Source organism: Neopsephotus bourkii, unplaced genomic scaffold (genome assembly GCF_033783945.1).
Source record: "Neopsephotus bourkii isolate Nb327-2 ecotype Australia unplaced genomic scaffold, CSIRO-AGI_Nbou_v1 NB_887, whole genome shotgun sequence".
Classification (NCBI taxonomy): Eukaryota; Metazoa; Chordata; class Aves; order Psittaciformes; family Psittacidae; genus Neopsephotus; species Neopsephotus bourkii.
The window spans coordinates 1395496-1421650 of record NW_026901381.1 but is presented as its reverse complement, the minus strand read 5'-3'; the positions used below and the strand labels follow the sequence as shown (position 1 = coordinate 1421650).

At 49.5% G+C, this 26155-nt stretch overlaps 1 protein-coding gene across 5 annotated transcripts; it reads left to right on the top strand.

Annotated features, from left to right (window-relative positions):
• Positions 1–26155, top strand: SLC41A3 (solute carrier family 41 member 3). Of its 5 annotated transcripts, none has more exons than XM_061357161.1 (11): positions 1–304; positions 2303–2621; positions 11669–11776; positions 12575–12646; positions 13673–13817; positions 15829–15975; positions 18459–18603; positions 21138–21217; positions 22542–22676; positions 23385–23533; positions 25969–26155. In XM_061357161.1, exons 2-11 carry the CDS (start codon positions 2331–2333, stop codon positions 26134–26136), a joined length of 1440 nt encoding a protein of 479 aa, XP_061213145.1. In that variant the 5' UTR covers positions 1–304; positions 2303–2330; the 3' UTR covers positions 26137–26155. The 5 variants fall into 5 exon arrangements, with proteins under 5 accessions (XP_061213145.1, XP_061213149.1, XP_061213144.1 ...); XM_061357160.1 differs by lacking the exon at positions 1–304 and adding an exon at positions 962–1115; XM_061357165.1 differs by lacking the exon at positions 2303–2621 and having other exon boundaries at positions 5–304.

The following is a 26155-nucleotide window of genomic DNA, read 5'->3' as shown; positions in this document are numbered from 1 at the left end:
GGCAAACACCATCTTCAGACTGCTCGTGGGGAAGCATCAGTTGCGAAGTGAGGACATAAAATTACACCAAGCAAGCTGAAATTCAAGCCTTGCTGTTCCAGCAGTGACATTTAGCGGTTAATGTGCACCCTCCACACGCAGCAGCTGCAGGGTTTTGTTACTGTCACTTACCAAAACCTTTGGTGTGCCCAGCTTTGAGCCAGAACTCGCAGGCCCAGAGGCACCACTGTGTCACCAAGAGCCCTTTAGTGTAGCATGACATCTGAGAGACTTCAGCAGGATAGAGGAGTGCTCTGGTACTGAGGTATGGTTCAATACCCTCAATTCTCCCGGGAATTAAGCTGCATGTGTCAGGACACTTGCATGAGTGCGGTTACTTCAGGGCTTAATGCGATTTGTGTGCTTAAATATGATGATCAAGTTTCTAACCTGCTGATTCAACACGGGAGGGGGGAATATAACAGATCAACACGAGTTTTGCTGCGATTGTGGGTTTTGCAGGGCTTTGCACAGGAAGCTTGACACAAGAGCTCTTGCAGATGCCAAGATAAGCAGAAAAAAAAGCCCAAATCAAACACCCCATAGAAGAAACATCCTTCCTGAGCTCATCATTTCAGCCTCCTGCTCGCTCTGCCCCTGCTGAACGTTGCTCCCCTTCCCGATCAACGCGGGCTCTCGGAGCGACAGCAGCTCCGGATGGGGGTTTGGGCACATCCCCTTTCTGGTACCCAGAGCTTCCTTCCAGGGGATGTTTCCCAGCAGCAGCCGGCCCCACTGGAGCACTCCAGTGCCCCCCACAAGCCCCTGGTCCCCCTTTGGCAGCGCGTGTGCTCGAAGGGGTATTACAGCGGTACCGTGGTGGGCCGTGCGGCGCGGCCGGGCTGCAGAGCGCGGCCGGGGCCGGCCCTCCCGCTGCCACTCACGGCACCGCACCGCCTCCTCCGCCGAGCGGCCGGGGGCCGGGCTCGAACCCGCGGCCGCGGCGCAGGGCGGGCTCCGAGCCGCGCCGCCGCGCTCCAGATGTGGCGGGCGCTTCCCGCGTTGGCATCGTTCCGGCCGCGGCCCTGCGGGCGCAGTCCCGCGCAGGGCACTGCCACGGGCAGGGCGAGCAGCCGGTAAGCGATGGGGTGGGGATGCATCGGGGGCCGGGTTTCCTCCTCCCGCAGGGGGGACTTTGTTTTGTCCATCCCTTCTCCCTCCTTTCTCTCTCGGCCGTCACTGGGGCCTCCCAGCAGTTTCCTCTGCTCCCCAGATGTTGGGCAAGAAGAGGATTGATTGTGCAGCGGTTCAGGGCGCTAGGGGCGCGTCCTGAAACCGAGAGCATCAGGGAACATCTGTCAGTGGTTAACCCGGATGAGCGCTGGCAGGAGGTGATGGGGAAGGATTTGGGGCACCGCCTGAGCCAGCAGGAGGGCAGGCAGGATGAAGGACAGTTATGTCAAGAAATGAGACGTGATGGGAGGAAAAGGGTGGCTGGTAACAATTGTGCATGTTTGGTTTTTCCTTATAAGATACTGCGGGGTCGTGGCATCTTCTCTGTAGATAGATGAGTCACATAGTGCATGCGTGTCAGCTAAGGCACAAAAGAAGGAAAAAGTATCCAGATGAGAAAGAAGATCAAAGAATCGTGTTATCAAGCAGTGATGGACAGCTAGCTGTGCTATGGTTGGTGCTAATTACTACACGTAGTACACACCTGTACTGTGCTGGGTATGTCCATCCTTTGCTGGACTGCAGGATGCCCCATCTCCGGCAGTGTTCAAGACCAGGTTGGACAGGGCTTGAAGCAAGCTGCTCTAGTGGAAGGTGTCCCTGCCCGTGGCAGGGGGTTGGAACTGGATGAACTTTAAGGTCCCTTCCAGCCCAAACGAGTCTGTGATTCTGTGCTAGGATGTGACCTGCTCCCATTTCATGGCTACGACTTCAGCCCTAAAAAGGGTTGGATTCTGCTGTGCTCCTCAGTTCTCATGATTTCCAGTGCTGGGTCCAGAATTCAGGCTGTGTGCAGCATCTTCCGCATCCTTCTAGGTGTTCTCAGGATAAGATCCATGATGTACAGCAGCACTCCAGTGTGAACACAAGCTTAGGAAGAGATGCAGTTACAGAAAGGGACTTGATACAATGCAAAGTTGAAGGTAAACTAGGTACCACTACCTGGGTTAGCAGAGCATCTACAGCTTGGGAAGTAGGTGGCAGTTTGACTCCAGGTTAGTGAATTGGGCAAAATACCAAAGAGTTTCCTACCTCTGACCCATTTGGTGCCTTTTCTCATTATCTCATTGTGTCTGGCTTTGTTTTTCAGAGAAACCCTGTGATTCACGAAAGCCACCATGAAAGGTGAGGAGGTTCGGCAGAGGAGAAAAGAGGGCAGGACTAGGAATGGAGAGCGATCCAGGCACAAAGCAAAGAGCAAGGGTAAACACAGAGAGAGCCGATTTGGCAGCCAGGAGGCAGAGGATGTCTGTCTGCATGCACAGCAGAAGCCGTTGTCCGAGGAGAAAGCGGCCATGTCAAAGGCACAGGAAGAGTCAGCCATCACAATCTGCCTGCAGGTGCTCCTGCCATACCTCCTGGCTGGGCTTGGCATGGTTATGGCAGGCATGGTTTTGGATTATGTTCAGGTAAGAGAAAGACCTGGCATTGGGATAGGTGGGGGACTTCTCTTAAGAGGCAGGGGATTTGCTCTGGGGATGGTAATTTAAAGGACATCTTGCAGCACTTTCCCATGCCAACATGTCCTTCAGAGTCAGCTGTTCTGTGCTTTTGTGCAGGAGGAAGCATGTGGTGGTGTTCTGGCCCTTTCTCTTTGGAGATAAAAGATAATAATGGACTAAAGAGCACATGGAGGATCTGAGGCATCTGTGTCAGAAGGTGCAGCCCAGTGCAGAGTTCTCACCTTGGTCCTGGGTAGAGGGTGTCTGGGCTGCAGCCCCAAGGGCTGTGGTGGTGCAGCACTTTCACGCTGTATCAGTGCTGGGTGTAGCTCTGGCTGGTCCTGCATCCCCTGCTTCATTGCTCAAGGAGCCAGCCAGGCCAGCACTGTTCATGCTTCACACAGCCAGCCCGGCCCTGCTTGTGCACCACATCCTTTTCCAAGGCTTTATAGCAGATGACTCAAATCCTTGGGTCTTCTTCCAGTGCGATTTCTAATCCCATTACAATCAGGAGCAGACCTTTCCTCCTGTGGTGCAGCAGTACAGAGCTCTAAGGTAGTGGTAGGCACCCAATCTTAGTTTAAAGCTGCAGTTAATTTCCAGGTTATAAATTGCTATCTCACTGCTGTGTGCGTTTTTGATAACCCTTGTTATTTGCCTGGCTAGCTGTTGGGTCAGACTGCCCTGACCTGTCTGATACAGTGGCACTGAGACTACTGTGCTTGCACTGATTGCTTGCACCAATCTGGAACTGTGTTCTTCTGCTATTAGCCCTGGGCTGATCTCCCTAAGCTAGAAGAGCTATAAAGGCTTATGGGTGACACAGTATCCTTAACTGACCTTATCTTGTACACAGTACCCAACAGCATGCCTACTCCATCAGAAAAGTCCAGAACCCAGGGACAAACTGCTTTTTGTCTCCTAAAGATGCCATTTTGAGAGTCCTGAGCCTTGAGCAGCCACCTTCATTTTTCAGCCTGTTCAGACCTGCCCATTCCTAAGGATCTCGGACATTAAATGCGTGTTACCACCTATTGTGAGATATTAAAGCATGAAATAGGTTGCAGATGGGTTTATGATGTTGGAGGAGTGTGGTTTGGGTTTCTTTTTGATTTCTACAAAGGACTGGACCACTAATACGAACAGAATGTGAAGTAAGCATCATACTCCTCTGAAACCGCGAAATTCTGGTTTCTGTTTTACGCAAAGAGCTCACGAACAGCTTTCATGTTAATGCTTAGAGCCTGGGAAACCAACCCATGCAGCATCTCATAGGAAAAGCAGCCCTTTGACAGTTAGCACAGTGACTTTTCAGTTGTGATTATGGACTGCTTGTGGACTCAGTGCTGTTAGGAGCTGCCCTTCCTTTCTAAGCCAGTCCTGGCCTCTGCTGCTGTTTCTGTGGGACGACAGGAGATGCTGCAAGGCTTTGGGTCCCAGGCACTCTCCATCTTGCTCTCAGTCTCTCCATATGAGCTCTCTTCTCAGCCCTTGCCTAAAGTGGGGAAGAGAAGAGCAAGGTAAGAAACAAACCCACACAAACTGAGCTGTAATGGAGCCACCGGAGTGAGGAGTGAAAGTTCTCCAACAACTGGGGCATACGGTCCCTGAACAGCATCGTCCACCTATGGGTCTTGGGTATCAGGAGAGCCCTCTCTGTTGCTAACAGTGCCATGCTGTTACGAACATTCCCTGGTATCCCTGTCCCTTCTCAGCAGGGATGATAAGGTCCATCTGGAACTGTGCTCTTTGGCATTTTGTCATCTTCCTATTCTTTTTCTGTAGTGTGGAATTGGATGGAGGCCCTAGATCAGGGTCAGGGCCCACCAGAGAGCCTATTTCTGCTTTATCCAGGGCAATTGCTAGTTTACAAGCATGGGGACGCAGCGTTCCTCCCCAGGTTTTGCCACGGTGTACCACACTGTGCAGCCGTGAAGTGGTTTGTTTCTTCTTTTCCCAACTAGTTCTGATCTTTATCCCGCTGTTCAGCTGTGTTCTCCTCAAACCTGATGCATCTCTTTGCGGACAAATATGGTCTCTCTCTGTGCCAGGAAAATATGATGCATCTCTATGCTGACAAATACAGTGCGGATCTTTATCAGGCACTCTTTAAACACGCAATAAAATGACCCAGTGTACACACACAGGTCACCTCTACCCATTACCTTCCCTGCATACTGATTCATTGGTTGAAGGGTTTTTACGGTGCTTGCTTGGAAACAGAGAGAGCCGAAGCGTGATAAACTCATAAACCCTGCCTAGTACAGGATGCGCTGCTGCTGGCATGTTTCAATGACATTTGAGTCATTCAGGCTCATTACTATTTCCTTTACGTTAATGTTGCTGCCTGTCAGGGATCCAGTTGGCAGATAGAGTGGCATACAGGACTAGGGATGCACAGAAAGTGTCCTTTATCTCCTTGAGGCCTCTGTGAGGTTTTAACCAGAATTAGGCCTTCATGCTGTCACTTCTCAGCTCCTGGCTGGTGTAAAGAGGTTGGGTCATGTGTGGTTATTACAGGGTTTTCATCAGCCTCCCTCTTCCAGCTACTGTGGGCTTTTTTTCCCAGTTAGATTAGCCAAAATACGTTCCTTTGTTAGCTTTCAGCTTGGAGGAGACACACACCCACACCAGCACAGCTGGGAGTGGAGAAGGCTGCACCAACACACCAGCCTAGGAAGCAGCAAAGGACGGATAGAGTCTCCCATCGCCCTATTTACCTGCAAGGCAAACACATGTTTTATTCTGTCTAACCCTGCCAATGCATTTAGCTCCAAGCTGGGGACCCTGTCACAAGGACAGAGTCCACAGGCCATTAATCTTTAGGTCTCTCTGCAGAGGGTGTCAGGGAAGGGGTTTATTAGTGCAAGAAGTGTAGATAGGACAATGCAGTTTAAACATTGGATTTGAACTTGTCGTGGTTTAACCCCAACCAGACAGCTTTCACTCACTCACTCCCCCCCTTTCTTGCCCTCCCCCTACTCCTGGAGGGACGGAGAGGGGAATCAGAAAGAATGCAACTCCCATGGGTTGAGATAAGAACAGTTTAGTAACTAAGGTATAACAAATCACTGCTGCTACCACCAATAATAGTAATGATAAAGGAAATAACAAGGGAAGAGAATACAACACCTCATCACCAGGCGACCGATAACTTGCCCCCCCAGCCCGATCAAGCACCGACCGATACCTCCTCCAACCCTCCAGTCCCCCTAGCCCTTCCGGGTAACTCCCAGTTACCTCCTGGGCATGACGTGCTGTGGTATGGAATACCTCTTTGGTCAGTTTGGGTCAGGTGTCCTGTCTCTGCTTCCTCCCGGCTTCCCCTCCTCCCTGGCAGAGCATGAGGCTCACAAAGTCCTTGGCCAAACCAAAACATCATTTTTATCAGCTTTGTTCCCAGCCCGAAAGTCAAAACACAGCACTGCACCAGCTACCAAGAAGGAGAAAAAATGACTGCTACTGCTAAACCCAGGACAGAACTGGACTGAGAAACCTGTATCTGTTGTGCCCACCACTGAATACTTGCTTTTACCATTTCACTGGGGCATGGCTGGGTTTGAACCTGTGGTTGGATAGGGAAAAAGCTCAGTTGACAATGTACTAAAGCAACCCTATACCCTTCCATCCTAAATGGTGCTTTTAAATCACCTTCGATCCAATTAGTTTGCCCAAATTCATTATTAGAAAGGAGCCCCCACAAAATACCCCAACTCTCTTCCTTGTGTGTGTGACTTTGAGCTTACGTCTTCACTGACCAGGACGCTTAACTCTTCAGCTGTACGCAGCCATGGTGCAGCTATGGTGCTTGACCTTGTGTTGGCTGTTTCACCATGGAGACACTGGGGTGAGACCCCCTCTCTTAAAGGCAGTATCGTGCAGCAGCAGCGTGTTTCCCTTTAGGACAGAAAGGGAGCCCAGTTCACAGCATACCATGGAAACATTCACCCTTTCTCTCCCTTGCCTGCTGTGCAGTGAGATTACAGAGCTACCTTAAATAAGCTCCAGCCATGAACCTTATCTTGGCCGTTGCAAACTAGCAGAAAGTTGAAGTGATGACAGCAGATAAGGGTGTTCGCTTTTCAACCTTATTGGTTGGTTCTCTGGCTTATTCTTCCCCCCACCCCTGAAAGCCAGTCATTCAGAGGTAAGGATGTGATAGACAACCATTCCGTACCCATGGAAACCATGGAAGGGACAAGAAGGACCAGGTTCCAGAAGAGCAGATCATATCTGGCCACCCGGCTTAGCTGTGTCACTGGCCAGGGCTCCAGACCTGCGTAAGGTTGTCAGCTGTGAGGAACGTGAACTCGTGTTGTCTTTGACCTTTCTTCACCTTGAAGGAGAGCAAAACGGATCCTGGTTGTTAACTCCTCACCTCCTCGGCCCTGGGACAGTGAGAAAAGTTCAATGTTGCTTATGGTGGGAGCGAGGGAGCCGGGGCTGTTTCGCAGCAGGCTTACACATTAAACCATCGTATCAAAGGCGAGCGGCGGGCTGACAAGAAGTGTAACCTGAGCAGAAAGGACACTAGTGCGTTTGAGCACGCTGAGGGATTCTGGCATGACCTGTCTGTCACTCTTTCAGTGCTGTAGCCTGAGCAGGTCTTACTGGTTTTTACCGAGGTGGTGGGAGCTGGATGGGGTGTGGGCTTGTTTCTATTCGTTCACAGACGTCTCCGCAATCTTCTTTTCTCCTTTTTAATTCACTCTGGATATAAATCAGAGAAATTGGGTCCGTCCCGTTTGCTGCCACCTGGGCTCAACTCAGCTGAATCCGTTTTGGAGGATACCCTTCCTGCAGCTCCAACGTGCAGCACGTCCAACGTGCTCCTCAGAGGAGAAGAAGCTAAAGCAATTTGGCATCGTTGCTGTATTCGGAATCAAAGAGACCTACCAGGAGGATCTTTGGGATGTCCTGATCTCACCCCCCTTTGACCTCCTGAGCATAGGGTGATAGTATTTGACCATGATGATCACCCAGTTAGAATTGGAACTGTGCTTCCACGGTCAGAAGCTGAGAGGTTTCACCCTCAAGTGGATCAGGTCAGCCAGTGGATTTCTCCCAGAGACTTCGTTCTCCATTGCCTCCCAGATTTTCATGCCATTCCTTCTGGCTGGCTTGGGCATGGTAGCTACTGGCATCCTGATGGATATTTTTCAAGTAGGTACATGTGGTTAAACTGCTTTTTAGTGAGAGGGTGGGTTAATTCACTGACCTTGAGTATCTGTATGGGTTTGTTTTTGAGTATGTGTAGTGCTATAACCAGTCAGCAGGAGGGCTCTGGACTTTCCCTGTGCTAGAGAGACACTGTCCATCTCCTTTAGATCAGTACCTGGGCTCCTTTTAGAGTGGGATAGTGGCTTTCAGACCCTTGTAGCGTTGGACTGGGTGCTCCCCTTACTGTATCTGGCTGAACGCTTGGGTGGTGACTGCTATGAAGCAACTGGGACCAGACTGCAGCATATTCCCCTGTTGCATGGTATTACTTATTTCCTTCAGAAAATGCTGATAAGGAGATCTGGGTCAAGGCTGTTATTAACTACCTGTCTTACTGAGAGGCAAGTTTATGCTTTCGGTTCTTTGCAAGCAACCTAATGTAATCTTTGGTCTAGAAGGCATTTAGATGCTGTGCTAAGAGGCATGCCAGGAGAAAAACATTACCATTGCCTCCCAGCTGAGTGATTCCTGGCCGGATTCTGAGGCGGGTGTAAATATGGAATATGGAAGTGTACTTGTACGCTTCCATTGACTTCCAAGCAGTGCTGCTGGATTTACACCATTGTGCCCACAACCAGAATCTGCCCCATCAAGTGGCACAAATAGAAATGCAAAATTTGAGCTAGTTTGGGCATCTCATGCCAGTGGATTTACAAATCAAAAGGCTGGCAGAGCTTCCCAAGGATATATTGTGCGCTCTGATCTCACTGGAGTACGTTGGCTTCTCTGGCATTAGTACCATAGCAGGAGCTAAATATGGATACTTGAGTGTTTGGAAAGACAATACCTTGCTGGGTTTTTCTTGCGTTGGAAGAAACAAAGGAAGTAGAGAAGATAAATTAAAGGGAATATGAGGACTATAAATAAGGGTTAACCGGAGTGGCACACGCTGTGTTTGTCGTCTCCACCTTGTGCTGTGTTTAGGCAAAGACCTGTCTTGCAGCATTACAGAGGTTCTCAGACTACCCAAGATGTTGTGCTAACAGCGAGCAGTTATCTCAGACATAGGACATAGCCAAACCTTGGCAGGTGAATAGGGCTTTGTCTAAAAGAAATCGGATGCTCTTGCCAAGAATTGGGCTCTGTGACTGTATCTGAATGGACGGAAAACACGAGCTGTGTGTACCTACATTGCGTGTGTCCTTTAAATACCAGAGAGCAGCCTACTTTGTGTACTCCTTCACTAGACTCTTAAAAATGGGGTCATGCACGAAGCACAATCATAGGAAGTGTGTATCTTGGTGACCGTGTTTCCAGCTATACTGAAATAGAAACCATCAGTCAGTGAGTTCAGCTCCCAGAGGAGGGAGTTAGTGCATTGAGAGTCACAACTGGCATAGGAGAGATGTTAGCGAGCGAAGCTGCCATGGTGTCAACAACCCCATACTTAAAACCAGTCCCATAGCTGGGAATACCCAGGGGTATTTAAAGGGCCTTTAAAAGCTTGGGTTATTTTTCTGTGCCTTTTTGCCTTTGAGCTGCCTGCTTTCAGCTTTTCTTCCTGTGAGAGCCACAAACTCACCGTTCTGCCCAACTAAAACCTGAGACTTAAGTTTGTTTGCTTGAGGCCAGCTACCATAAGGCTCGTATTGATAATCATGAGGGTTCATGTGCTGAAACTACAGGGTTTTCTAGTCCCAAAGTCTGTGATTTGCCCGTTTTCCAGGGGATGGTCTGGCTGAGGAATGCTTTCCTTATTTGCAATCACTGCAAAACATTCTTAGGAGGCTCCATGTCTGCCTTTGGCAGGGAGATGCATGGGCAAGCTCAGGATGGTATCTAGAGCTTATGTGTGAGTTTAATGGTGCTGCCCTTGTTTTGTTACATACCAAATATCTTGAAATAACACAGTTCTGTGCTGGAAGTACAAGGCTGATGTTGTAAAGTGAAGAGCAAAGTGGAAATTGTCTGCATCCTATCAAACTATCAGGGTTTTAGCAGTTTCTAATCAGTCCTGGAATGAAACCAAGAATCATTCCTCTTAGTGTGTAAAAACACCCCAACCAAAATCACAAGAGAGATTTATGTGGCCCAGCTGACTCCAAGGTTCAAACCTGCATGTCTCCTACTGTAATGAAAGGATGCCCAAAGAAATAGTCATTTGCCATTGTCTCTCTGGTTGTGCAGATGATGCAGTCTCTCTGCAGGGCTGGTAGCATGGCATGGGTCTGGGATGTTTCCGCTTCTGCTCCAGTGATCCTTGGCCAGCTGGTCCATCCGGATTCCAGGCTGGCTGGCATTGCTGGAGACCTCGCAGGGCTCTGCCAGTGTTTGGCCCAGTCTTTTACAGTAAGGTGAAGAATCAGATTGAAGCTGGACGATCAGATTTCAACCCAGAGGATTCAGGAGGAAAGTTTCCCTCTCATTCTCCTCTTCCACATAGGCCACATTTGGGACATGGTCCAAATAAAAGTCACAGATAGAAGATATCCCTGCCCTTTGACAAAAGCCCATGGGATGATTAGCATTGAAAAGCATTTTGAATTGCTTGTTTTCTAGTCCAGGATCTTGTGACTTTTATGTTGTTCAGGGCAATGGAAAACCTGTGAGCTTTCTTAGCTGCTGCCATGGAGGGATGGATGCACTGGAGGGGTAACAGGACATGGTTGGGACTGTGAGGGCAGTGAGGGACAGCAGGGCTAGGCTGCAGCTGGAGAGCCTGTCCCAGTGCATCACAGCCTCTCCTCCTCTGTTGGGACCCCATGAGCAGATCCATCTTGCATGGGTACCAACTAGAGTGGGTTATGGGGTAACCAGGTTTCGTCAGAGCTGAGCTTCAGAGCTTTAGCCCGTTATGGGGACATGAAGTGGGAAAGGTTTTCACTGTCCCTGTGTGGGTTTGCATTGCTGCAGGGATTGTTTCCATGCCTCCTAGGCCAGTTTTCACCTCAAAGGACAAAGATGCAGCCTAGGCTTAACCCGACTGTCATCACTGAGGCAGATGCACAGCTCTGACCTGCCTCATTCACCTGCTCCTCCAGCTGACAGTGCTGCAAAGGGTTGGCACAGGGATCATCTGCTTGTCCTGTACTTCTGCACTGTCTAACACAGTGGAGTCCTGGCTACTGGGGTATAAATCATTATGAATCTGTCCTTAGGCTCTTGATGAGTCACTGATGAGACTCAAATGAAGGCACTTAACTCAGCTGGTTTTATTAGTACAGTGGTGTGATTCTGTATTAGTCATTGAAAGCTTTTCAGTGTAATTACATGTAAAACCAGAGTCCCCCAAAAACCCACCTCATAAACTGAAACTTCTGTTATGATGGCTTTGAGACCTGCAGAATTCCTTCTGAACACAAGGATTGGAGCTGACATTTTGCAAAAATCCCCTTCCCTCCCACTACCCATCATAGCTGCTTAGTTAGAAGTTTGGTAAGAAAAGACAGGCACAACTTGTTGTTAGATGGTTTCCAGATCTTTGTGTTTATGGATCTGGATAGCAATAGGTGTTCCTGTATCTACTGTCAGTCCAAAGGATGGAGAACATGCTGTATTTCGTGTGGCTTATGGGCCCTAATGACTTTTCATGGTGTTCTTGGCTGATGCTAAAGGTACATTTTAATGTGGGGCTTTCCAAAATCTGCTGCTGCCTTCAGGAAGCTGGTTCCTGCCGTTAGGATGGGGCTTGCTGTGCAAGAGATCAGAAGGACTATTGCAAGCTAAGTCCTTCCTTCACTCCCCAAATGCAGCATCTGCCCCATGTGGTGAGATAGGAACCCGCTCCCCTTCGAAGCAGCAGCACCGGACTGGTCGGCATCACAAACTGAGGTCGATCCCTTCTTTTCTTCCAGCATTGGGCTGCATTTCAGACAATAACGGAACTTTTTATCCTGGTTCCTGCCTTGCTTGGCCTGAAGGGTAACCTTGAGATGACGCTGGCATCCAGGCTCTCTACTGCTGTGAGTGTTAACAGGGTGATGGTGGTGTGTGTGGTGGGGGGGATTAGCAGGGGACATAGGGGGATGCTGCTTCTATGTAAGCACACTGTGTGGATGAGATGTGCCCTTTTCTGCTAGGCAGAAACCTGTGGGGTGTGAGGGTTAAAATAATGTGTGTGCCCTCATTTTGGAAGTGGAACAGAGAATTCCCATCTGTGCTCTGAAGGTGAATTCATCCCTGGGGCCCTGTGACACACGAAGGAGACAAAGCCAGGGCTCCATTACTGTCAGCTTTCAGTACTGGATTGCTTCTCTGTGGGTACTGATCCTTGAGAGACCCAGGGCTTCCCAGCATTCCTGCCATGGGGGGATCAGAACAAGGCTTCTTGGGACCTGCGGTAGCTTTTGCTACCCTGGATTTGATCTCTCTTCCATAGCGGTTTTGTTGACTTTGGGGTGTTTGTATTGCATGTCTTGGGAGAAATGGGAGCTTAACAGAGCAATTCAGGGGGAACGGAAGAGGGAAAATGGTTTAATTTGTTCAGTTTTTGGCCTGCGTGGGATGTGGTGGATGTGCCCACTCCTCTTGTAGCTGGGTGCCCTGCAATGCCTCTGCACCTCCACGCGAGTCCCTGATGCCCCCGGGACACTGGGCTGGAGCATGATGGGGATGTGTCAAGAAGGATGTGCTGGGAAATGCTGGCCTGCACTCATCTATCTGGCTTTAGCACCCCCTTTCTCACAGGGATAGGGGGAAACTGCCTTCAGCAGAGACCTGCGCCACAGGAACAGGTTTTCAGTGTCTCTCTTGGCTCCTAGGCTAACACCGGACAGATGGATGATGCTGATAGCAAATGGAAAATGGCCACCTGCAATCTAGCCCTTATCCAGGTGAGTCATTTCAGGCTCTTTCCTATTGCTACACTGCAGCCCAACAGCATCTCAGCTGGATTCAGAGCCGTTTGGGGCAGGTATCCTCAACACAGCCAAGCAGAGCCTAGGACCTGACCTCAAAGCTTGCAGTTTAGCTTCAAAACACATCCAGAAATCCACAGAAATTCACTTTGTGGGCAAAGTGAAATGGTGAAAACCCCTCCTTTTGCAGGGGCAGCTGTGGTACAATCCCTGTTTCACAACAGCCCCTAGATAAAGCCTGTCATTTACTGGCAGTGTTTGGGAATCAGCCCTGGGCAGGAGGGTGGATGGGAAGAGATGGGAGAAATGTGCCCCTTGCAGCTCTTTCTGTGTGTTAAACCCCAGCAACCAGCCTAGAGGTTACAGGGCTTGCAACACGTGTCTGTGTGCTTTCCCTTATCTCCTTCCACAGCTTTCAGCTTGCTTGGAGCGCTCTGTTGATGGGGAGCGTTGACCAGGGCTATTCCTTTGCTGCTGGCCTCAGTGTCCTTTGCTGAAGTGTTATCTGCTCTTCACAGGCATCCAGAGCTTTCCTCCAAACTTTTGTCAGGATTTTAGTTTTAATTTACATCATTTACAGAGATGCTGCTACATACAGAAGCAATCAGCATCTCTGCAAGGCTTTGTCTGCCTTGCTCTGTGGCAACGATGAGCCAGCACTGCCTGGGAGCAGATCATAGAATCCCAGACTGGTTTGTGTTGGAAGGGACCTTAAAGCTCCTCCAGCTCCAACCCCTGCCACAGGCAGGGACCCCTTCCACTGGAGCAGCTTGCTCCAAGCCCCTGTGTCCAACCTGGCCTTGAGCACTGCCAGGGATGGGGCAGCCACAGCTTCTCTGGGCACCCTGTGCCAGCGCCTCAGCACCCTCACAGGGAAGAGCTTCTGCCTAAGAGCTCAGCTCAGTCTCCCCTCTGGCAGGTTCAAGCCATTCCCTTTGTCCTGTCCCCGCAGGCCCTTGTAAGATGCAGATGGTTCCTTACCAGCTGTTTTTTGGTCTCCAGCTCCAGGCCACTGTGGTAGGCCTTCTGGCTGCTGTTGCTGCTGTGATCCTGGGAGCCATCTCCAAGGGCTCTATGGATGTGAGCCACGCTGCTGTGCTGTGTGCCAGCAGTGTCATCACGGCCTTCGTAGCTGCATTTTGTCTTGGTGAGTCCTTCTGGTTCCTCAGATCAAATATGCAGCACTTGGGTATTGCTGTCCCCTCTGCCAGGGATGCCCGGCTGACATCCCTTTGTTCCAGCACAGGGAGGAGGGATGCAGGGATCACTGGTCCTAGGTCCGCTGCTTTCACCCCCTCAGCATCCTGCCTTTGTTTGTCTTCTTATTGGTCTCTCGGCATCAGAATGTCCCACTTCACCTGACAGACACAGAAATGCCACATGCAATGTGTGGGTGCACTTACGCATGCACACACTTCCTGTGTATGTCTTCGGTGACACGTTAGCCATCTGTCCCTTTCTGGGGAGAGTAAGCTAATGACATGCAGAAAGCAGAGTATTGAGAGTCTTTTAGACAGCTCCAGAAAGATGGAGATGGGTCACCCATCTTGAGATAGCCTTGGGTCACCCAGTGCCATGCAGAGGACTGTGACCAGCCCTGTGGCTTATCTGATATGAGCTCTGGGCCATCGATTCCTCTGGCTATTCCCCTTGGAAGCGGATGGGTTGGATGGCTGGGAGCTGCTCTGTCTCCTGAGGAAGATCAGTTTGTAGGTCTGCCATACGAGGGCAGCATGATACCTTGAATAGAGGGAGCTGGGAGAGACGGATACAGCAAGTCTACATGATGGGGACAAGTTAGAACAAGTGCATACCCTGAAGCTGGAGTCAAAGGGCGATTGTAGATGCCTTTGATGAAAAACATGGGATGAGGCTGTTGTTAAAAGAGAAAGCAGCTCAGCTTTCATTAAACCCTTCCCTTTGGTCTCCTTGCTCTGTAGAATGCACAGAGCCTTTGCTGCCTCACCAGCCCAGCCTTTCAGCCAGCGTTAGCTGCTTCCCTGGATGTGTGTGTGCGTGATGGGAAGCTGTTGTTTTTATGGCCAAGGAGGGAAGCAGCATGAGCTGTGTTATGGGAATGCTTCTGTGGATAATACCATGTTGTGTGAGGACGTGCTTCTTTGTGGGAATGTTGTAGCAGGAAAGGTGCATAAGTGGCATTCCTTATGGGAGAGCTGATGCTCCTGTGCATGCTCAGTTTTGGTGGGCCCATGAGAAGAAGGCCCAGAGAGGGTGTGAGCTGGAGGAACCACCATCTATGATTCCATGACTGTGTTTCTCAGGCTGCCTTTGGTGCATCCTGTCAGGCACAAAGAGGACACTGAGGAGTTGTCATGTGTCTCATTTCCAGGCTGCCCTTGCCAGTCACACAGCAGTGGGGAATGGCCAGGAAGGGTTTATCCCAGGTGGCTGGCTGAGGAACTCCCATGGGTTCATCAGGGTTTGGGGTTTGTGCTCCTTAACATACCTGGGCAAGCAAAGCTTCCCTCCACTCCAACAGAGCAGTGGAGTTTTCCAGGTGCAGCTCAGAGGACAGGGAAAAAGAAGTGATGTGGGACACCTCCATAAGCCCTTGACTCTGGAGCTGCTTGTAGCATCAACATCCACCCAGCGCAAATTAAAGCAGCCCCAAAGATGTGAGTCTGGGTCTGATGGCTGGGCTGAGTAAGGCTGAGTCAGGCAACTCTAAGGGAGGTCATTGCTCCTTGGTGGTTCTAACTGAGAGAAACTTTGGTCTAATATGGAGAACATCCTTGTGCTGTGGAATCCAGAGCAGGGGATGGCACCGGAGGGTTCTGCGTGCTTGTTGTGTGCTTATCTATGAGTGTGCTTCGTGCCTGCTCCTGCTTCAAGGCAGCAAAGATTAAGCTGCTCAGGAGGGGAGCGTCTCCATTTGAGCTGCCTGCTGGCATCTCCCTTGATCCCTGGAATTTGCCTGTGTGCCCCTGGGCCGCTGAGGCAGATCCATGCTCTGCAGGTTGGCAAAAGCAGGAGAATGAGTTCTTGGGGATGTCCAATCTCCTGCTGTGTGGTACCGCTATGGGCAATGTGCTGCTTGCTTTCCCCACACCCTGCATCCTTCTGGGAAGCAGAAGAGCAGCCCTGGGCTGGAACGCAGTGGGATGTGTTCTCTGATGCCTGCTCTGTGTCTTCCCTAGGTCTGTTGATGATTGGTGTGGTCATTGGAGCCAGGAAAGCTGGGATCAATCCAGACAATGTCGCCACACCCATTGCAGCAAGCCTTGGAGACTTTATAACCCTTTCCCTGCTGGCGGCATTCAGCAGTGGGCTCTTCAAATTCATAGGTACAGTGTTTAGCAGCGGTTTGCAGCTTAAAGGAAGGGTGAATCCGTGTGAAATTACTGCAGGGGATTTCTGGGATGTTTCAGGATGGAGGCTGCCACTGGGATAGAAAAATGTTCAAAGATGCTTTTCCAGGCTCTCTTTTAGGAGCAAGTGGGAAGGCAGAGCCTAAGAACCACAACTGGGATGTGTCAAAGAAATGGCCAATGTAGATTGCATAGCTTTGGAAGAGAAGGTTGACTTCTGCTCCTGCATCTCTTGCTAGCCAGGCTGTGCATGGGTAACAGCAGGACCTTCCTCACAAAGCAGTGTCAGGGGGTTGGCATTTGTCTTCTTGCGTCTTCCCACGCGGAGAGTCGTGGATGACATGATGTGATCAAACTGGAGGGAGGAGGCAGTGCTGCACTGGTTTATGCTCACAGGATGCCGAGTTGTGGCTGTGTGGTTAGCTCTGCTGCTGGTTGGCAAAGACTTAGGTACCCATTGACACTGAAAAGCTCAAAGCGTCTTGCAGGTTGGTGGTGTGTGCCTGACTGCTGCTTGTACAGCGCTGAGTTATTCACTGTGAGCCTAACCTGCAACAGAAACAGGAAACTAAGAAGATGCAGCAAAGTCAATCCCATTTGAAACCCAAACTGTTGCTTGAGCCTATGAGCAGAAGTAGCCAGGCAGCTGGTCTCTGTGTAGCTCCTTCCATATGCCAGCAACTGAGGGAGCAGGGAGAGGCCCACAAGTCTCTTCCATCCTCCTGGAGCTTCAGAGGTGCATTGGAACAGGCTTTTTCCATGATGCCATCACCCCTGTCTCGGTAGGCTGGTTTGGCTTTCAATCACTGTGCCTCTGATAGCATCTCCCAGGGAGCATATGGCAGAACAAGGTGATAACATCTATGGTTGTGATCAGAGAACATTCGTGATGTTTTCATAGTAGTTTAAATAGCCTCATGGGCTGGAAAATACACAGCACATAGACACCACGTCACTGGGAGCATGAAGTGAAGCAGGTAGGAGGAAGGCACTGTTGGTGGTGCTTGCATAAATCCAGTTCCCTCCCCAGTGTGCAGTAAGGGGCAGGTCATGCTGTGACAAATCAGGGTCCTATGAAAATACATCCTTCAGAAATCCCAGTGAGTCTGTAAAGTTTGGAATGCTGTGTGTCCAGACGCAGCATCCTATGGAATACCCTTTTTCCCAATGAGGATTTTCAGGTTTTCAAAGGCCAGCCCTGGTCCTTCCCAGTCCTGCTTAATGGAAATGCAAACTGTGCCAAAGGGTTTCGGTTTGCTCATGGGCTGTGCATGAGAGAATGTGGCAGAACTGGAATGTGGAGGCTGACGTCCATTCATCCTCCCAGGAGTCTTCCTGTGGGCTTTGATAAGGTTTGATCCTCTAGTGCTCCGTGTCTGCGTTATTTAGGAAGGAATTAATAGCCCGAAACAAGGTGTGGGGTAGGAGATCCAGTGCAGCAGCTAAGTCTCTCATACAACCATCTGTCCTAGTTTAGTCCAGGTGGTAAAGTTGCACTGACAACAACAGCAGCTTTTACACCCCAGAAGTGGCCGCATTTCAGTGCCCCTTAAGCAACAAGTCAAGAGCGCACCTCTGTGTAAGAGCCTTTGATTGATGGAAGGTGTCATCATATCAGTGCTATCCCAGCCCAAGGCCCTGGCAGTGTCACGGATGAATGCACACTCTGGACCCTGCTGCACCTTCCAGGTTACCTGCAAAGTCTGTGTTACACCCCGCTGCCTCTGGCCCCAACACAGAGACCAGATGGAGAGCTTGTTGAAGATGGATTTTTATATCAAAAGGGTTGGCATCATCCCCATTGCTTGCAGGTGTTTCTCGTGCTTCTGGGTCATGTTTGTTCTCCTTTAGCGCTGCACATCTACTTATGAATTCCTTTGTTTCTAAGGGTCATGTCAAGGTTGTGCCCCCACTGAAGGAAAGGCACCTCATGAAAACACAAGCTAGGAGAGAAGAAAGCCTGGATCTTAACTGGCTTCTAGGTGCAAGAGAGCATTAGTTCCTATAGAGCAGACCAGCTGCTCAGCAATTCTGCTAGCTTGCCACCAAAAGCACCTGTTACCCCTTGTTTTAGGTGAAGGTGTGAGGTGTCCATGCTGTGATACAGCTTCCACACCAGAGTTTCCCCCTTGCCCTGCTGTTTGATTTGTACCTTGAAGCCAGGCATTTTGTAACTTCTTGTCTTCTTGGCTGGAAATAGAATTGGAGACTTGTCATCTTCAAATATAACTCGCTTTGAATCCTGCTGATTTTCAAACAGCATCCTTTAGCAGTGAGGTTCAGGGCTTCATTATGGATCTCTGTGGTGGAGGGAGGTGGTTTGGGGGGAATATCTGGGTTCATGTGATTTTTACGCTAACGTAACACAGTCTGACTTCCTTCCAGACTTCGTGCAGTAGGATTTGGGCAACCTGTGAATCTTTTAATGGGTATCTAATCCAAGTTGTCTTTCTTACCAGATATAAAATTTCTTCCTCCTCTGATCTGTGCTTTCTTCATCATCATGATCCCTCTCTGGGTTTCTGTCGCCAAGCGAAGTCCTTCCGTTACTGAAGTCCTGAAATCTGGATGGCTGCCGGTCATTGTTGCTATGATCATCAGCAGGTAACCCGAGGAGCTGCTCCTAAACTCTATGCACACAGCAGAGACCCTGTGCTCCTTTAGAAAGCCATCAAAGTGAAACTGGAAGGGGTAGCACAAGGGTATTTGTGAAGTGGTCCTCAGCCATGGACAGCCTCCCACAGGCTGCGAGGTAGATACGGGGCCCCCAAATGACTGGAAAAAGCAAGTCATCATTCTAAGTCTCACTCACACATCCATGCACCATGTGGGTGCAAGCCAGGAATTCAAAAAAGGGAGATGATGGCTGTCACAAATGGACTTCCACCTCATTTTTATCCAGCTGTAATGACAGAAGGCTGGTGAATGTGGAGCCAGGTAGTTCATTCCCCTGTGCTACATCTTTCAGACCCAGCTGAGGTCTGGGAGAGAACGTTAAGAAACTGGTAAGAGCAGGATAGATGTGTAGCAAAACTGGTGGAAGGATGCTAAAGCTTCCCTGGCTACTGTCAGTTTTGCTCAAGGGAGGAAAATTCAAATGATGAGGAAAATTCAAATGAAAAAAGAGGCTTATAGAAGGTGGAAGCAAGGACAGGCGGCCTGGGAAGAATATAGGGATGTTGCCCGGGAAGCTAGGGTCCAGGTAGGAAAGCTAAGGCCCAGTTAGAATTAAACTTGGCTAGGGATGTTAAGGATAACAGGAAGGGATTCTATAGGTACATAGCAAATAAAAGACTAGGGAGAACGTAGGCCCCCTCAGGAAGCTCTCAGGTGAACTAGCTACACAGGCGACCGCACCACCCAAGTCTTGGAAGGCAGATGCAGGGACTGTGAGAATGGAGATCTTGGGCCCACTGTAGGAGAGGAATTGGTTCGAGACCATCTTGAAAACCTGAACATGCACAAGTCCATGGGACCTGATGAAATCCACCCGCAGGTCCTGAAGGAGCTGGCGAATGAAGTTGCTAAGCCACTGGCCATCATAGTTGAAAAATCATGGCAGTCAGGGAATTACAGACCAGTCAGTCTCACCTCTGTGCCTGGCAAAATCTTGGAGCACATTCTCCTGGAAGGCATGCTAAGGCACATGAAAAACAACAAGGTGCTTGGTGACAGCCAGCATGGCTTCACTAAGGGGAAATCCTGCCTGACCAATCTGGTGGCCTTCTATGATGGGGCTACAGAACTGATGGACAGCAGTAGAGCAGTTGATGTCATCTACCTGGACCTGTGCAGAGCGTTCAACACTGTCCCACACGACATCCTCGTCTCTAAATTGGAGAGACATCAATCTGATGGATGGACCACTCGGTGGATAAAGAACTGGCTGGATGGCCACACACAAAGAGTTGTGGTCAATGGCTCAATGTCCAGCTGGAGACCAGTAACGAGTGGTGTCCCTCAGGGATCGGTGTTGGGACCGGTCTTGTTCAACATCTTTGTCACTGACATGGACAGTGGGATTGAGTGCGCCCTCAGCAAGTTTGCCGATGACACCAAGCTGTGTGGTTCGGTTGATACACTGGAGGGAAGGAATGCCATCCAGAGGGACCTTGACACGCTTGTGAGGTGGGCTGATGCCAACCTCATGAAGTTTAACCATGCCAAGTGCAAGGTCCTACACCTGGGTCGGAGCAATCCCAGGCACAGCTACAGGTTGGGCAGAGAAGACATTCAGAGCAGCCCTGCGGAGAAGGACTTGGGGGTGCTGGTCAATGAGAAAATGAACATGAGCCAGTAGTGTGCGCTTGCAGCCCAGAAAGCAACCGTATCCTGGGCTGCATCAAAAGGAGCGTGACCAGCAGGTCGAAGGAGGTGATCCTGCCCCTCTGCTCTCGTGAGACCTCACCTGGAGCATTGTGTGCAGTTCTGGTGTCCTCAACATAAAAAGGACACGGAACTGTTTGAACAAGTCCAGAGGAGGCCACGAGGATGATCAGGGGACTGGAGCACCTCCTGTATGAAGATAGACTGAGAAAGTTGGGGCTGTTCAGCCTGGAGAAGAGAAGGGTGTGTGGAGACCTCAGAGCAGCCTTCCAGTATCTGAAGGGGGGCAATAGGGATGCTGGGGATGGACTCTTCATTAGGGACTGTAGTGACAGGACAAGGGGTAACGGGTTCAAACTGAAACAGGGGAAGTTTAGATTGGATATAAGGAGGAAGTTCTTTCCTGTTAGGGTGGTGAGGCACTGGAGTGGGTTGCCCAGGGAAGCTGTGAATGCTCCATCCCTGGCAGTGTTCAAGGCCAGGTTGGACAGAGCCTTGGGTGAGATGGTTTAGTGTGAGGTGTCCCTGCCCATGGCAGGGGAGTTGGAACTGGATGATCTTAAGGCCCCTTCCAACCCTAACTATTCTATGATTCTATGAGCCAAGGTCTTCCTAATCTCAATGCGCCATTAAGAAAAGCTGTAAGGCTATTTATTGGTGAAAAGGAAGCTGTAAAGGAGTAAATGGTGACTAGTCCAGCCCTGGCAACAGGAAAGAAGCAATAACTCATCTCAGTGTTCTATTTTCACAGTGTAGGAATTGCGCTGGGATGGGGGATTGATCCATCCTCACTGCCTGTCTTTTTTTGACAGCATCGGTGGGCTTATCTTGGACAAAACTGTAACTGACCCACACTTTGAAGGCATGGCAGTTTTCACACCCGTGATTAATGGTAGGTTGGGCAGGGGGGCTTATATGCATGCTTTCATTTATACCTTCCCCTCCTCCCCAAGGTTTCTGTTATCCACTGTTGCCCCAGCACAAAGGTCTGTGTTCAAATCCCTGCTCCCATCACAGTGGAAGTGAAGCTGCTCATCGCCAGTACATCCCTACTTATTGATATCTCCAAGTGTCTCTGGAGCAAAATAGCAGGCAGGGCTGAAAAATACTGGCAGAGCTGTGGGAAAGGTTAACAGCATCTGATGGTTGTGTCTGAGAGCTACGCTGACAGCTTTCGTAACATCAAACCTACCGAGGATGTCACAATAAACCCATTCTCCCCATCTCTCTTCACTCAGTAATTTGAGTTTCGCAATCATCCCCTATACAGATTGTTGATAAAGACTAACATATCAAGATCATATATGTATATATATTATAAAGATTTTTATATGTGGATTATATATATACATATATCAGCATCTTTTGTGTGTATATTTGTATATTTGAAGCCTCACAGCACTGTTATACACACACATACCTCTACAAACTGCTGGCTATCCACTGTGTTATTCTCCTGCTGTTGTATCCCCTTTAAGCACTTGGAGCTGCTCTAAGGTCTCCCTTTCAGGAGCCTTCTCTTCTCCAGGCTGACCCAGCCCAGCTCTCTCAGCCTGGCTCCAGAGCAGAGCTGCTCCAGCCCTCGTAGCATCTCCATGGCCTCCTCTGGCCTCACTCTAACAGCTCCACATCCCTCTGGTGCTGTTGCCCCAGAGCTGGATCAGGACTGCAGGGGGGGTCTCCCCAGAGCACAGCAGAAGGGGAGAATCCCCTCCCTCAACCTGCCAATGATGATGCAGCCCAGCCCATGGGTGCCAAATTTCACATTTAGTGCTGGAACGTTTCCTTCTTCAAGGAAGGTAAAGCAGGAGAAGAAGCCAGCTGGGTCTGGCTGTTATCTTTTCTGTGTCATTTCTGCCCTGCAGATGCTGAGGGTGATGGAGGTTTGCTCCATAGATCATTATTCCTCTATTTTCTGCTAGAAAGCATAGCTGCTTTTTCATGTTTGCTAGAATTAATCAGTCGGGAAGGAATTAATTTCCTTTTAATTACCTAACATATTTGGTCTCTAATTCATTCTCATATGATTCCCTCTCATTTAACAAAGTCTGTTAGCTGCCTTCAGACAGACATATAATCACTCACTGTGATTTCCACTGCTGCTCGCAGTGAACTTGTACATGAATGCAGACCCACTCCCCTTGGGCTAAGTTTTAGACTGATATTTGCAGCTTCTGGAAGGTGCTTGAGAGGTTTGCTGCATTTTGTCCTTACAGGTGTTGGAGGGAGCCTGGTCGCCATCCAGGCCAGCCGTATTTCTACATTCCTGCACTTCTGGAGCAAGCCTGGAATTTTGCCATACAGGATGGAGCAGAATTGGCCCAACCCATGCACCGTATTCTTCTCATCAGGTAGACCTTGAACCCTAGGTGCCCATGCCTCGAGGCCTGTCATCACAAATAGCTCCTTTATCAAGCCTGGTTGATGAAGGACTAGGTGGGTTTCAAAGGCAGAACTCCTTTTCCCCCTTACAGGGAAGATGCTCACATTGGAGAGGGAACGTATTTGCAGTTGGAAAATGCTTGCAGTACACTTACTTACTGGTGTGCAGAGAAATTGGCCTTTAGGGAGCACTAAGGAAAGCACTTGAAAAAGAATCTCAGATTTGATCTCATAGAAAGTCATTTTAACCACGGCTAGCCATCACCTGGATGGGGGGATGAACAGAGCATAACCTTGCTGAAAACAAGCAATGCCTCCATCCATCTTCACCAGGGGATAAACCAAAGCGTCAGCACAAGTAGATTTGGGTCTGTTGGTTTTCTTAGATTGCAGGCTCCTCTTGATTTCCCCTGCCACGTTGGAAGTTACTGCTCAAACACACTGAAAATGGGGAAAGTGGGTTACAGCAAGGCAGAGCGGAAGCAGTGGGAGGCAGAGAGCAGCTGGGTGTTGAGAAGTGAGTGGATTGGGATGGTGCACGTCTGTGGCACATAGCTTCAGTGATAGACAAAGCTGCTAGGCATTAGCAATGAGGTTGGTGGGAGGAAACAGCCCCAAGTCTATGCATTAAAACAGGCAGCTGCTATCATCGCTGTTTCTGTCTCTGTCCTCTGCAGAAGTGAATTCCAAGTCAGCCCGAGTCCTGTTCTTCCTGGCTATCCCAGGGCACCTTGTGTTCCTCTACATTATCCGTCTGCTGCAAGGAGGCCACATATCTCTGTCCTTCACCTTTGTGGTGTTCTATCTGCTGGCTGCTCTGCTGCAGGTAAATCCCAAACACTCACTCAAAAGGAACCTCTCAGATATGGTGGAAACAAAGCAGTCTCCAGGCTAAACAGGACTCACAGTCGAACTTTCAACAGAAAACCCACATTTCCAACCATTTCAGGTGTGCTTCCTACCAAGCATCATGTGTGTTATGTGAGTCCAGTAATACTCCAGGGTCTGCTTTTCTGCATGAGCATAACTGTTCCTTTAGTGTGAGCAAGGGATCAGACATGAGATGAGGAACAAGTTATCATCATCCCCTGAGCTGCAGTGAGGGTGCAGAGGCTTACTCAGCAAGGAAGTTCCTCTTGCTGTAGGTGGTACTTTGTTTTACCACGGTCACTCTCTAAGTCCCAAGTATTTCTAGATTGTCCCTGCTCATACAATAAGGGGCAAGTGAGAGGCTTTGAACCTCTCACCAATAGCAGTAAAGTGTGTATTTTATATTGTTTTAATGTTTTATTCACTGCTTTCCCACTCATTTTGGAAACGGTTTCACACATCACAGTGAAGACCCTGGGGATCCCTCTGGGCAGGTCCGTATGGGTCAAAAGCAAAGGGAAAACCCAGGCCTCAGAAGCTTATCTTCTAGCTAAGAAGCTAGAAGTCCTGAGCAGGCAATGGGCAGTTCATCCACTGTGTTCTGCCTGTTCCCTCTTGCTCTTTGGCCTGCCCTGTAAACTTTGTCACCTCACTCAGAAACGCATGTGAACCCACAGAGGCTCTGCCTTCACTTTCCCTTTTACAGCAGGGATTCATTAGCTCGCAGGGTGAGGCGGGTGCCTCCTCGCTGTGCCTTACAAGCAGCCTCGTGTCTGTGGGTGAATTCCTTGTGCGTGGGAACAATCCGTTTTCCTTGACCTCTGCACACCCGACAGCTGCAGTTGACAAGGCAAATATTTATCCTTCTCTTTATGCATCGAGGTAACCCCTCAACCAGAGCCAAGTGTGGAAATACGCAGGATAAATGGCAGGGGAAAGAGCAGAATCCCAGCAACGCCACTGACCCCGAAAGGTTCCCATGGAGGAGAATAGGGCTAGCCTGGTTCTGTCTTCCCCTCCATTGTACTTTGTGAAGGAAGACAGAAAGAAAGAGAAGGGGGAAGTTTGGGCCAGCTGGAGGAAACCCAAAGGGAAAGATCAGAGGCCTAGAAAACACGACCTCAGAGGAGCAATTGAATGGGCTGGGGTTAGCTAGTGTAAAGGAAACAGGCTTGAGAAAAATCTGGTTAACAGCCTTGAAACTCCCAAGTTTCTGTAGGGAGAGACACAATAACATTTTCTCTGTGGTCACCAGGGCTGAAACATGAAATCATGGGTTTTAAATGGGGAAAAAAAGGCAGATTTATGTTAGACCTTGGGGAAAAAAAACCAAAAAACCAAAAATGGGAAAAAAAGCCTTGGGACTGATTGCTTAGAGTGTGGCATCTCCATCTCTGGGGGTCGTTTAGCATAGGTTAAACAAATGACCACAAGAAAAGATGTGGGCATATTGGATCCTGTATCCAGGATCCTGCAGGGGAATGGTCAATATAACACTCCTGAGTTTCCATCCAGCTTTAGTTTCTGCGATTCTGTTATTCACCATCTCTCCTCCTCCCTCTCCCCCTTCCCAGTTTGCAGTTTTCACCTCTAGAAAAGCTGCCTCTGGCTTTGGTTCCTGTTGTGCTGTGGTCTCCCACGGAGGGACCACTGATGTGGGGTACAAACTCTCTTCCTTCTTAATTCAATTAACGAGACAGTCTTTAATCTTTAACCAAAGTATTTTGTTTGCCTCCATCAGTTTATCAGGATTGGGGATGAAATAGGAATTTAAAGAAACCACAACAGAGATTTAAAAACTGTTGAGATGAAAAATAAGTAATGGGTTTCTTTTTCTAAGTCAATGCTGCTTCGGATAACTTTGATGTAAAATCTGCCTCAAACTCCAGTTGTCCACTGAGACTTGTAGGAAAAGCAAAGTAGGCACAATCTGAATTTCTAATGGAAAAGAAGGATGAAAGGAAAAACTCTGGCTAAAAACTCACCCTTTGGGGCTGCATATTCACAGCAGCCCTCTTTCTGGTGTTGTGAATGGAAGCACTCCCATTCATGGTGTGGGAAGTGGGAACTATACCTTTAGGAGATGCTTTTGGTGTGGCCACACTCTTGTTTTGGGCCATGCGATGCTGGTGAGCGGTTCAAGTGTGGTCCCCGTGCTTGTGGCTGCTGTGGCACTATGAGTGATGCCAGGCAACACAGTGCCCAAGGCTTTGAGCCAATTACCCCATCCCAGTGCGGCTCCATCCCAAAGAGAAACAGCAGTTGTCCAGGGAAGGTGTTAACTCTCAGCAGTGCCCATTAGCTCTGGTACCTTGGCCACGGCCACCTCATTTTGTCTGTGAGCTGAGGGAGGCTGGCTGTTACCTTGCTGCCTGTCTTGCTTCTTCTCAGGTGGGAATCCTGCTCTACGTGGCTGAAGTCATCGTGCGCCTGATGTGGAGGAAGGCACTGGATCCAGATAACTTCTCCATCCCCTACCTCACAGCCCTGGGGGATTTACTGGGCACAGGACTCCTGGCCGTCTGTTTCCACCTGGTCTGGCTTGTCCACGGCTTGTAGATGAACCAAGGGGACGAAG

Bases quoted from the DNA above. Each gene is read 5' to 3' on its own strand.
- SLC41A3 (XM_061357161.1), top strand. From the start codon at position 2,331: ATGAAAGGTGAGGAGGTTCGGCAGAGGAGAAAAGAGGGCAGGACTAGG. The intron at 13,818-15,828 runs GTGAGTCCTTCT...TGTCTTCCCTAG, and splicing joins CGTAGCTGCATTTTGTCTTG to GTCTGTTGATGATTGGTGTG. The intron at 21,218-22,541 runs GTAGGTTGGGCA...TTGTCCTTACAG, and splicing joins TTTCACACCCGTGATTAATG to GTGTTGGAGGGAGCCTGGTC.